Source organism: Odocoileus virginianus, chromosome 17, assembly GCF_023699985.2.
Source record: "Odocoileus virginianus isolate 20LAN1187 ecotype Illinois chromosome 17, Ovbor_1.2, whole genome shotgun sequence".
NCBI classification, from domain to species: domain Eukaryota; kingdom Metazoa; phylum Chordata; class Mammalia; order Artiodactyla; family Cervidae; genus Odocoileus; species Odocoileus virginianus.
The window spans coordinates 53,609,939-53,621,598 of record NC_069690.1 but is presented as its reverse complement, the minus strand read 5'-3'; the positions used below and the strand labels follow the sequence as shown (position 1 = coordinate 53,621,598).

The 11,660-nt window shown below is 58.8% G+C and overlaps 1 protein-coding gene across 1 annotated transcript; it reads right to left on the bottom strand.

Moving 5' to 3' along the window:
• Position 1: 1 nt before the first annotated feature.
• Positions 2-11,642, bottom strand: FDXR (ferredoxin reductase). The gene is made up of 13 exons (XM_070480003.1): positions 11,601-11,642; positions 11,096-11,176; positions 10,225-10,322; positions 5,817-5,912; positions 5,489-5,611; positions 5,238-5,351; positions 4,810-4,911; positions 2,631-2,738; positions 2,230-2,314; positions 1,898-2,097; positions 1,643-1,814; positions 656-826; positions 2-510 (listed from the first exon to the last, which is right to left on the bottom strand). Exons 2-13 carry the CDS (start codon positions 11,172-11,174, stop codon positions 380-382), a joined length of 1,479 nt encoding a protein of 492 aa, XP_070336104.1. The 5' UTR covers positions 11,175-11,176; positions 11,601-11,642; the 3' UTR covers positions 2-379.
• Positions 11,643-11,660: the final 18 nt, after the last annotated feature.

Below are 11,660 nucleotides of genomic sequence, written 5' to 3'. Positions count from 1 at the left end.
GTGACCCTCGGTGGCAGATGCTTTATTTCCAGCATGTTCCTGACCTCGGGGCCCTCCACAGTCCAGCAGGAGAAAGCAGGAGGGAGGGAGGTCAGCCTGTACCTGCCACCATCCCTAACTAAGGTTATCTCCTTGCTGAAATGTACCCACACTGGCAGAAGCGACTTTCTGGCTGGAGAAAGCGCTCCCACGCCCCTGGAGAAGAGGCAGCCAGGGCCGTATGCCAGGACGGGCAGACGACGCAGCTGGGGTGCAGAGTCCCGCTCAGGCTGACCCCGACGCCTCTTGGCTGCCTAGCACACCTCCTTTCTTCTCTGAGCCGGGCTGGAATCTGGGCTCACCCTCTTCTCTCTGCACCGGGCCAGACTGGGATCTGGGCTCAGTGCCCCAGCAGCTGCAGCATCTCCTGAGGATCCAGCAGCTTCTCTCTGGGCTTCCCCAAGGCCTGGCCCCGGGACACCTCCTCAGCATCCAGTTTCTCCCAGTCCGAGAAAGACACGGTCCAGACCCCTGCAGCAGAGGGAAGATGGCTCAGGGCCTCCACCTGCTCCCCCGCCACAGCAGGGAGCAGCCCCCTTCTGGCCCAGGAACTCCCCCCACTCCCACCCCCCACCTCCCACCTCCCACCTCCCGGAAGCTCACACGGGGCCCAGACCTCGGCTGCCCAGCAGGCGCTTGATGGCCGCAGAGCCTGGCCTGGGGCCAGACGGCAGGTGCCCGGCCTTCAGGTCCTGCAGCAGAATCTGGCTGGTGAGGAAGCTGTCGGTCATGGTGGTGGTGATGACACCCGTGGGTCCCCGCTTCACCCAGCCGCTGCAGTAGAGGCCTGGGGGTGAAAGAGGGTAAAGGAATAGGGAGTTGGGCCGGGTACCCTGGCAAGCCTGAGCCCCAGGATACACATGCTGGGAGCATGGCCCCCCAGCATCCATCGGCCGGGCCCACTGTCTGCTGCCCACTGCCCTCAGGTCTTCCCCAAACACACCCAGGTGTTCTTACCACGCACCGCCCCCCACTTCACACCTTAGTGTCCCTGCCTCTTGGAGCTCCCTGTAGGAGCTGGGTCCTGTCACTTCGCTTCAGCAGGCTCTCAGTAAACACTGACTGAATGAATTAATAACTAGATGAGTATGTGGCTATTTGGGCTTCCCTGGGGGCTCAGATGGTAAAGAATCCGCCTGCAATGCGGGAGACCTGGGTTTGATCCCTGGGTTGAGACAATCCCCTGGAGGAGGGCATGGTAACCCACTCCAGGATTCTTGCCCAGAGAATCCACATGGACAGAGGAGCCTGGCGGCTACAATCCATGGGGTCACAAAGGGTGGGACACAGCACACATGTGGACACTTAACCAGGTTGGAAACTCACAGAGGACAAGCATTAAGCTGCTGCTTAACCCCTAGTCTCAGCCCTGGCCTAGCCCAGAGCAGGCCTCAGTACCCTGACCAACTTAGTAACCAGACATACGAGTGGGCATCTCAGCTACACTGGGGACTTCTTGTAGGGCCAGGGGGCGGGTGGGGCTGAGTCACCAGCCTGACTCAGAACAGTTTCTCCATGCATGTCACTGGATGAAGGAATGAATGTGAAACAGCCCTGAGAGACACCAGCCTCCCTGGCCCACCCCTTCCCGACCCCCTCTCACCTGGCACATCCACAACCCGGCCCTCCATATTGGGGACGACCCCAAGCTTGGGGTCAAAGGGCACACTGGGGTCGATGGGGCGGCTCTTATAGCCAATGCTGCTGAGCACCAGCCCACAGGGGAGGTCCTCCGTGTCGCCCGTGGGCACTGCCCGGCTGGCCTCACCGGTGCCCTGCAGGGAGAGTGTGGGAAACACCAGGCTAGGGGGTAGGGAGACTTGAGAACGGGGGTGTCTTTGGTTAACAGGAGACTCACCTCCAGTCTAGTGACTGCCAGGCGGATGCCTGCCGCCCGCCGCCCATCTGGCGAGGGCAGCACTTGCTGCGGGCTTCGGAAGAAGCGGAGGCCCCAGGCGCGGGAGGCTGATGCCCGGCGGGCAGCCTCCTCCACCCCTGGCTTCTCCGTGGCTGTTCGAAGCAGCAGTTCCATCAGCCGCTTCCTCGGGCGAGCGGCCTCTGTTAGCCACGCAGGACATCTCAGGGCGGTGTCCAGGCCCCAGTCCTCTCCCCACATGCCCTCTCCCCAGCCCTCCCTGACCTAGACCATCCCCTCCTAGTGAGCTGGGGGGCCAGACCAGGGCCCCTCACCCTTGATTCTGTCCTGAAGACCCAAGAAATCTGCAGGATCCAACATGGGCCGAGTTCCTGGTAACTGAATCATCTCCCGAAGCTCCTTGGGGGTGGGGGTGGGGAGTGGAGGAGAGGGTCAGGTCCAGAGCACTGTCCACTCCCGAGCCCACCCCAGAACCCAGCCCAGGGGAGACATCACCGCCACCCACCGCCACGGAAGGCACTGGGCCCCAGGGGGCCCTGCCTGGCCCCCCTTCGTCCACCCCGGCGGCTCTGCCCTGCCACGCCTCCGCCACCCACCACCACGGAAGGCACTGGGCCCCAGGGGGCCCTGCCTGGCCCCCCTTCGTCCACCCCGGCGGCTCTGCCCTGCCACGCCTCCTAAGGGACCCTGGTGGAGCTCCCTCAGACCCCAGTACCTTTATGGTGAAGGCCGCTTGTAGGGGTCCACGTCGGCCCACAATCCACACCGTCTTCACCCGACTTCGTCTCAGGGCTCCCAGGGCAGCCTCAGTGATGTCCGTTTTCTGGCACAAAAGGAGGACCTTAAAGTCACTGGAAAATGACAGCAGAAGGGGACTCTCCATCTGCTGGTGTCCAGACCCTGGGCGGTAAGAAGGCTGGCAGCCTGAAACGGCAACACTGTCCCCTCTGGTGGCCAGATGGAGCACTGCGGCCAATTCTACTAGCAGCAAACCGTCCCATCCCTTCATGGCAAAGAGATGGGGGAACAATGGAAACAGTGACAGACTTTATTTTCTTGGGCTCCAAAATCAGTGCAGATGGTGACCACAGGCGTGAAATTAAAAGACGCTTGCTCTTTGGAAGAAAAGCTATGATAAACCTAGACAGCATATTAAAAAGCAGAGACGTTACTTTGCCGACAAAGGTCTGTATATAGTCAGAGCTATGGTTTTTCCAGGGGTCAAGTATGGATGTGAGAGTTGGACCATAAAGAAAGCTGAGTGCACAAGAATTGATGCTTTTAAACTGTGGTTTTGGAGAAGACTCTAGAGAGTCCCTTGGACCACAAGGAGATCAAACCAGTCAATCCTAAAGGAAATCAGTCCGGAATATTCACTGGAAGGACTGATGCTGAAGCTGAAACCCCAATACTTTGGCCACCTGATGCGAAGAACTGACTCATTGGAAAAGACCTTGATGCTGGGAAAGACTGAAGGCAGGAGGAAAAAGGGACGACAGAGGATGAGATTGTTGGATGGCATCATCAACCAGATGGACATGAGTTTGAGCAAGCTCTGGGAGTTGGTGATGGACCGGGAAGCCTGGCGTGCTGCAGTCCACGAGGTCACAAAGAGTCGGACATGACTGAGCAACTGAACTGAACTGAGTAGCAAATCAGGCTGATCATCTTCATTCAACAAGTGTTTACCAAGTGTGCAAGGGGCATAGGGGGCAGGGTCAATCAATGGTGAACAAAACAGACATGGTGCCGGCCCTCACAGAGCTTCTGATCTGGGAGAGAGGCTTATCAAATACTCATTAATAAGTGTAACATTGCAGTGGTGACAACATACTTTGAAACAAAAGTAGCCAAGTCTATGGGAAGGAGGGGAGGTAGACCTATTCAGGGTGGTCCTGGAACGTTTCCTGGAGGAACAACTGAGTCAGGAACTAAAAGATGAACACAGGTGAGTTTCCCTGGTGGTTCAGTAATAAAGAATCCGCCTGCTGATGCAGAAGACATGGGTTCAATTCCTGATCCGGAAAGATCCCACATGCTCTGAAGCAAGTAAGCGCGTGTGCCACAACTACTGAGCCTGCGCTCGACAGCCCGGGAGCTGCGACTACTGGGCCTGCGCTCGAAAGCCAGGGAGCTGCGACTACTGAAGCCCATGCGCCCTACAGCCTGTGCTCGGAAACAAGAGAAACCACCACGATGAGAGACCCTCACACCACGACTAGATAGCAGCCCCTGCTCAATGCAACTGGAGGGAAGTCTGCACAGCAACGAAGATCCAGCACAGCCAAAAATAAAATAAATGAAATTATTTAAAAAAATTAATTAAAGATGAATCCACCTGCAATGTGCGAGACCTGGGTTTGATCCCTGGGTCTGGAAGATCCCCTGGCGAAGGGAAAGGCAACCCACTCCAGTGTTCTGGACTGGAGAATTCCATGGACTATACAGCCGCAATGAGTCAGACATGACTGAGCGACTTTCACTTCCCCTGGAGGAGGGCATGGCAACCCACTCCAGTTATTCTTGCCTGGAGAATCCCATGGACAGAGCTGCCTAGTGGGTTACAACCTTTGGGTCACAAAGAGTCGGACATAATTTAGCAATTTAGCACGCACACACACACATAGGAGGTGTGTTGAGAGGCTTCTGAGTAGGGGGAGTGGTGTGTGTACACTGAAAACTTTCCCTTTTAAAAACCCTATGTAGCTGCAGAAAGTGATGAGGAAATGGCATGAGATAAAGCCGCCTTTTAGAAGGCCTCTGCCAGGCACTGTGGGGAAGCAGGCACTGGGTTCAGCCTGGAGGGACGAGGCCCAAACCCTGCAGGCAGGGGCCTCCTCTCCTTGGTGTAACCCCCCACTCCCACCCCTCCAGCCCCTGACCTACCCACTCACCTCCAGGTGCTCGGGTGGGGTCAGCAGGATCCGGGCCACGTCCAGAGCCACGTTCCCCTGCCCCAGAATCACGGCTGTGTCACAGCTCAGGTCCGGGGCCAGCTGGAGGGCAGAGGTCGGGATGAGGCTCACCCAGCCTGGGCCTCAGTCAGGCTGATCTCAGCCTCACGCCCCATCCCCAGCCATAGCCTCAAGCTCCTCCATGCTCAGAACGTTCGCCCCCCCACCCCAAGCCTCAACCCAGGTCCCGCCCCCAGCACCCCTCACCCCGTCTTCCCAGAGGCACCCCCCCCCCGCCAGCCTGATGCTTCACATCTCATCTCGCCGGCCGCCTCCCAGGCCTGCGGCTGCCCCTTCCCCCAGCTGTGGGAGCCAAGAGCTAGCTGAGAAGTGAAGGAAGAGGCCGAGGGAGTACTCCCCAAACTCACCTCCCGATTCTCAGGAAGCCCATTGTACCAGCCCACGAAGGCCCGGGCCGAGAACACGCCGGGAAGCTCCTCACCAGGGATATCCAGGGCCTGATGGTCCTCTGCCCCGTAGCTCTGAGGACAGACCCAGAGGCCTCAGCAGCAGCTAACGGGCCGGGCAGCCCACCCCCCAGGTTCCCACTGGCCTCCTTCCAGCTTCTTCCCCATGGCGTCCCCCCAGCCACCACCCCCGCCCACCCGCCTGCACTCACCAGCACCACGGCGTGGTAGGCGTCCCGCAGCTCCTGCACGGTCACATCCCTGCCCACCTCCACGTTGCCGTGGAAGGCACAGCGGTCAGAGCGGGCCGTCTGGGTAAAGGTGTTGATGACATTCTGCCAGGCCCGGGGGAGTGGGGGAGGGGTTAGAGGGTGGGGCAGCGCCAGGGCCCACGGCAGTGCCAAGCTCACCCCATAGTATCTGGGGTATCACCCCCTCCAGAGAGCCAAGGGTCATCCCATGAGGTCCAGGAGCCTCCCTCTGCACCCCCCATCTTGACCAAAGCCTCTTGACCCCCGCTCTGAGTCCAGAGACACCCACCTTGACCTCAGGGTGGTCAGGCGCCACGCCAAAGCGCACCAGGCCGAAGGGCACCAGCTGTTTCTCGTAGATGTCCACGTGGGCCCGGGAGTGATGCTGGGGGAGAGGGCAGCGGCTAGTGGGGCCAAGCGTCTTGCGAGCTGAGTCGCTTCAGTCGTGTCCGACTCTTTGCGACCCCGTGGACCATAGCCCACCAGGCTCCTCTGTCCATGGGATTCTCCAGGCAAGGATACTGGAGTGGGTTGCCGTTTCCTCCTCCAGGGGATCTTCCTGACCCAGGGATGGAATCCACATCGCCTGCATTTCCTACATGGGCAGGCCTCCTGGGAAGCCCTGGTGGGGTTGAAGCAGAGGCTAAGTCTGCCCTTCCCAGGGCAGAGCAGGACAGCCCCGCTCAGCGGGCTGAGGACCCAGGAGAAAGGAAGGCCCATCTGTCCTCACCTGCCCAGAGAGCCAGACTAGAGGGATGGGCAGTCCAGAGCCAGGGAAGCCAAGGCCCGACTTCAAGGGCCACCAGCCCATTGAGATGGCGAGACCGCTGGCCAGCCGAGGAAGGCGGCAGCTTTCCCTTCACCGGAGCTGTATCAGGAGAGCTTCTTCATCTACTTGGGTCAGGAGTGACACACAGCCCTGTCCCAGAACCCTCTGACGCGTCTAGCAACACCCAGCCTGTGGATGGCCTGAGAACCACTCTTGGAAACTTACAGCTGTGTGTGTGCTCAGTCGCTCAGTTGTGTCTGACTCTTTGTGACCCCATGGACTGTAGCCCACCAGGCTCCTCTCTCCATGGGATTCTCCAGGCAAGAATACTGGAGTGGGTTGCCATTTCCTCCTCCAGGGGATCTTCCCGACCCAGGGATCGAGCCCGTGTCTCTTATGTCTCCTGCCGTGGCAGGCGGGTTCTTTACCACTAGCGCCACCTGGGAAGCCCACTGCCTGTGCCCAAGTCCAGGCACCCCACCCCCCAACACTGCCCACCGTGCCTCCTGACTCTTCCCATCCGTGCCATCCACAGGCAGCGCCAGAACCACCTCCCTCTGCCCCATCGACCTCCCTATGCCCTTGAAGAGCTGAAGTTTTGGAGTCAACAGCCACGGGAGCTGACCCAGCGCCACCACTATCTGACTCTGTGCCGCTGGAATGATTCTTAACTTCTCTGGGCCACAGAACACTCCCTGGCGTGATGCTCCAGATGCAATGAGCAAGGCCTGCACCCTCAGCCCCGGGCGAGACCCACTGCGAGTGTTCAATCAGAAGCTGCCATCACCATCACTGCAGTTGCTGTGGTGGCTGTGTCTCACCGCCTGGCTCACGAACCTTCCCTGGCTGCCCGGCCAGGGGACAAAGTTCAAACTGCTTAGCCTGCAGGTCAGTATCATACACTATCTGCCTTCCCATCTTATCTTTCCTTCTTTCCAGCTTGGAGCCTTCCCTCCAGGACTCAGGGCCCTCTCCAAGGCCACCTCCGAAAGACTAAACCCGCTGGACCTGTTCACTGGTTCTCTCACAGGACCGGACTCCTCTTCCGGGAAGCCCGTCTTTCCTAGCTCTCACACGAGTGCTGAGTTGCTCCAGTCGTGTCGGACTCTTTGGGACCCCACCTGTAGCCCACAGGCTCCTTTGTCCATGGGATTCTCCAGGCAAGAATACTGGAGTGGGTTGCCATTTCCTCCTCCAGGGGATCTTCCCGACCCAGGGATCAAACCCTCATCTCTTGTGTCTCCTGCATTGGCAGGAGGATTCTTTACCACTGGTGCCTCCTAGCTCTCCCCCGTCCCTCCAATCCCTCTAGCTGTTCTTTCCCAGGTCCTCTTTGCTCTATTCCTCCTCTAACAAGAATATTCTTGGAGGTTCTTCCAATCTGAGTTCCCCTCCCCTTGCCCAGGACATTCCCTTGGGGAGGTGTCATCGCTCCCTCCTATGACCTCAAATTCCTGTGGACTTACTGATGACGTTCTACTCTCTCCTGCCCAGCCTTCCTACCAAGCCTGAGACCCCTGGACAGCTCACCCGAGACACCTCACACCAATCTGGATGGAAGCCAGTCCCCCTTCCCCCAAACTTCTCCCCACTCTGCTCCCAGGCTTCCTTCCACCCTGAGCCAGAAGCTAGGGTTCCTCTCTGACTCCCCTTGATCGTGTCCAATCAGACCCCCGTCCTCCCCACTGCCACCCCAGCAGCTCCCACTGCTCTCCTGGCCACCAGCCCTGCCCTCCCTGCAGGCAGAGAAAGCTCCAGATCAAAATCAGGGTGCTTTCAACCCCCCCGCCTAAAACCCTCTAGCAAAGCCAACCACCTGTGGCAACTGTGCACCCAGGAAAAAAGAGGTGTGTTGTTTTCAAATGCTGATTCCTGGGCCCCAGTCACAGCTTGATTAGGTGGAAACTAGGCCCAGAAATGTGTGTTTTCCCCAGTCCCCCAGGGGACTCTGATGGAGGGAGGGGGTGGACAGCACCAAGAGAAACCGCCGGCTTCCAGCCTGCTCAGGGCTTCCAGGTCCCCAGAACCTGTGCCCACGCACCTCCTCCAGCCTTTGCTCCTACCCTTCCAGCTGCTGAACTCGCCCATCCCCAAGCCCACATCCTCTCTCCTCGGGGTGATTGTCACGCCGTTCTCTGCGCCCGGGGCTCTCTGGCCTCCTGCCCCACCCCTCCTCTGTCCTTTACACATCGATCAAGGACATCACCCCCTCTGGCTGGGTAAGGTGTCCCCCCTGTACGCAGTGTCCCCTCGCCCATCAGGATCCTAGAATATCACGTAAACCCTCTTCTCCTCTACTCCACAACCCCCCAGGTAGACGCTCAGGTCCTTGAGCGTGGGGACCATGTCTGTCCTGCTCATGTTCCCCGTGCCGAGCCGTGCCTGGATCATGTCAGAGTCCAGTGGTTGATAACTGAACGGCCCAGCGTGGACCTTAAGGGCAGGCTCTGCCATCGGACAGTCCACGCTCAGAACCCAGGCCTTCCCTGCTCAGCGGTGGGGCCTTGGACAGCCTCCCTCAGCCTCAGCATTCTCACCTCTGAAGCAAGAGTCATGCCACCTGCTTCGCAAGTTGTCTTGAGGCTGCGAGGAGCTGCTGTGCAGACCGTGCCTGACTCAGCTAAATGCCACTGTCCCAAACCTGCCTTGTGTTCCCGCCCCGGGAGCACAGCTCGTAGCTTGAAGCTCCCAGTGGACAGGGACCAGCTTGTAATTGGCCCCGGTGCCCACCCCCAGTACCTCCCACAGGGAAAGAACGCACAGGTCAGAGCCTTTGTTCACACTCGGGGCACTGAGCATGCTGCCGGGAAGGCCCCCTCTGCCCACATTTCAGACTCCGCTCGCACGGCGACCCTTACCCAAGCCCCGGAAGATCCCTGGTCTCCTTCCCAGTGCCCAGGTCTGTTGTGACACATGGCAACTGGCCTGTAATGAAGCCCCACACGTGGGAGACCTTCTCCAGAGCCTGGGAGCCTCCCTCAGTGCAACGCAAACACAGCTTCTCCAGGAGGCACCTTCTTACCGACCCCACCTAACCAGGCTCTTACTGGTCACTTCACTGTAATTAGCTCTTTTACCTGTGCTGCTTGGAAGGTGAGCTTAGGTCACTTTCTGGCAGGGGGACCAACTCATCCTGGCCTCCCCAAGACCCTCCCAGCAGTAAGGCTGAAAGCCTCACATCCCCGACAAACTGGGAAGGTCGATCGCCCTACTTTTTAAGTAGAGTGTATAGTTAATATATTCATCCATTCTCCTGTCTCTCCACAGCAAGGTCATTGTCCTATGTCTTAGTCAGCTGAACTCTCCCACATCCCTCTCCCATCCAAGACTCCTGCCCCACCAAGGCCTGCCGATGTTTCAAGGGTAACCAGCAACCTTGGGGCCCTGCCCGCCAAGGCTAGTACTATAAACCTTGAGACTCTGGCCATGGGGTGGGGGGAAGGGGTAGGATGGGGAGTGGAGAGCAGGCTGAAAAACAGCATGGCATAGGGCTGGAACTATTGGCAAGGAGAGTGCAACGAGGCACCTAAAGTTACAGAGGGCCTTGAGAAGAGGGGATGGCCTCAAGATGCAGGATATTGGAACAGAGAGGAGAGAGAGGAGAAAGAAGGGAAGATGACGGGCAGAATAAAGTTATCCTTCAGGTCTGGAGTAAGCTCCCTGGAGTACTTGGCCAGGAAAGCATAGCCAACTGTCTGCCACGAACCACCACCCAGGAGGCAAACACACTTCTCTCCGAGCTGAGGACCTACAGTGGGGAACCCCAGGTGACAAAGCATGTACAAAGTGTCCTGTCCAGATGCGCTGGAAGCCTCTTCCCCATCAGGAATCCAGGAGTGCTTTTAAAACCCAAAGGAGTGGGGCTTGCACTTAAGACTGGAGCAGCAGGTGAATCTTGGGGAAAAGGTACCAGGGGGAAGTGGCTTACCTTTAGCAGGTGCTGGGCTGTGTAAAAGCCAGCTGGGCCACTGCCCACCACACAGATCTGGGGGGTCTGCTCCTGTGTGGAGAAGTGCTGGCCGAAGTCTAGGGTGGAGGGATGGGGGCAGAAGGTCAGATCAAGACTCCCTCGCCCATGCCAAATCCCAACTTGAGTATCGAAGAGAAGACGGAATTTCCCAGCCTTCACCCTCATATGCATCCTCCTTCTCTTTTTCCTCGAAGCTTCGACATTTGCCAGGGTCCCTTATTCCATCTGAATCCCCAAAGGTTGTGTGTCCATCCAGAGGCCCCATCTCACTCACATCCAGAGCCCGCTTTAGAGGGCCTACTCAACACTCCCCATCACCCCTGAAGCTGCCCTATTTAAATTTTCTTACTGGGTTTTCACGACCCACTCAGCTAGAATACCACATCTTCCAACAGACCCAGTATCACCCAATCTCACCCCTGTGGATCTCCCCACAATGCCCCGTTTTACTTCTTCTAACTCCTCTCCTTCCACAGAGCCCTCTATCACCGATACAGACGCCTGTTTCGCCTCAGACTTCCCTCCTGCCCCACAGACCTCCTTATTCCCCTCATTCACTCCTTCTCACACCTTTGGACATCATGGTCTCCCCTTCGAACCTTTGTTGACCCTGTCTCACCCCAGCAGCCTCACACCTTGCCGCACAGGCCGTCATCTGCCCCTGGACACCGCCCGCACCCCGTCTACATGAGTGCACCCCTCCAGTCTCGGCCTTGGTCTCCTCCCTCTCCCCTCTCCAGCCCTGCCCCAGCTCGGCTCCTACTTCTCACGGAATCGCTCGCAGGCCTCCCCGACCTCCCACCCAGCCCTAGAGGCGCCCTGCTCTTACCCTGGGTGCTCCTGGAAGAAGGCAGCCAAGTCCGAGTCCAAGACGACCAAGGCCACCAGCGCCAACAGCGCGGAGCCATGCCTAGGAAGAGGAACCAGCCAGGGGACCAGCCTCTGCCGGCTGCCCCGCACTCCCGCGCCTGGCCCGGCCCCGCCCCCGCCTCCCCTGGCCCCGCCCACGGGCGCGGCCCCGCCCCAGTCCTTCCTCTGGCCCCGCCCACAGGTTAGGCCCCTCCCCCAAGCCCGCCTCCCACGCTCCAGGACCCCACGGCGTGGCGGCTCTATCCCCACCGCCCCACAGGGAAAGGCCCGCCCTCCCGACCCACCCCCTTTCTCTGAAGGCCCGCCCCCCAGGACTTCCGGGCAGTAAGTGACGCATTAAACTTCTCCCTCTTCACCCTTTCTCCAATTATCTGGAGCCTAGACTTGGAGGAGAGCAAATCCCCATTGCTGTTTCAACCTTCCTGAAAGAGCGAGCCAATTAGAAAGGAGCTTAGTTTGCTTACCTGCTCCCTCTAGAGGCACTCGTCGCTCGCTGATGACGCAAGGCGCCGTTCCCTTTTGAG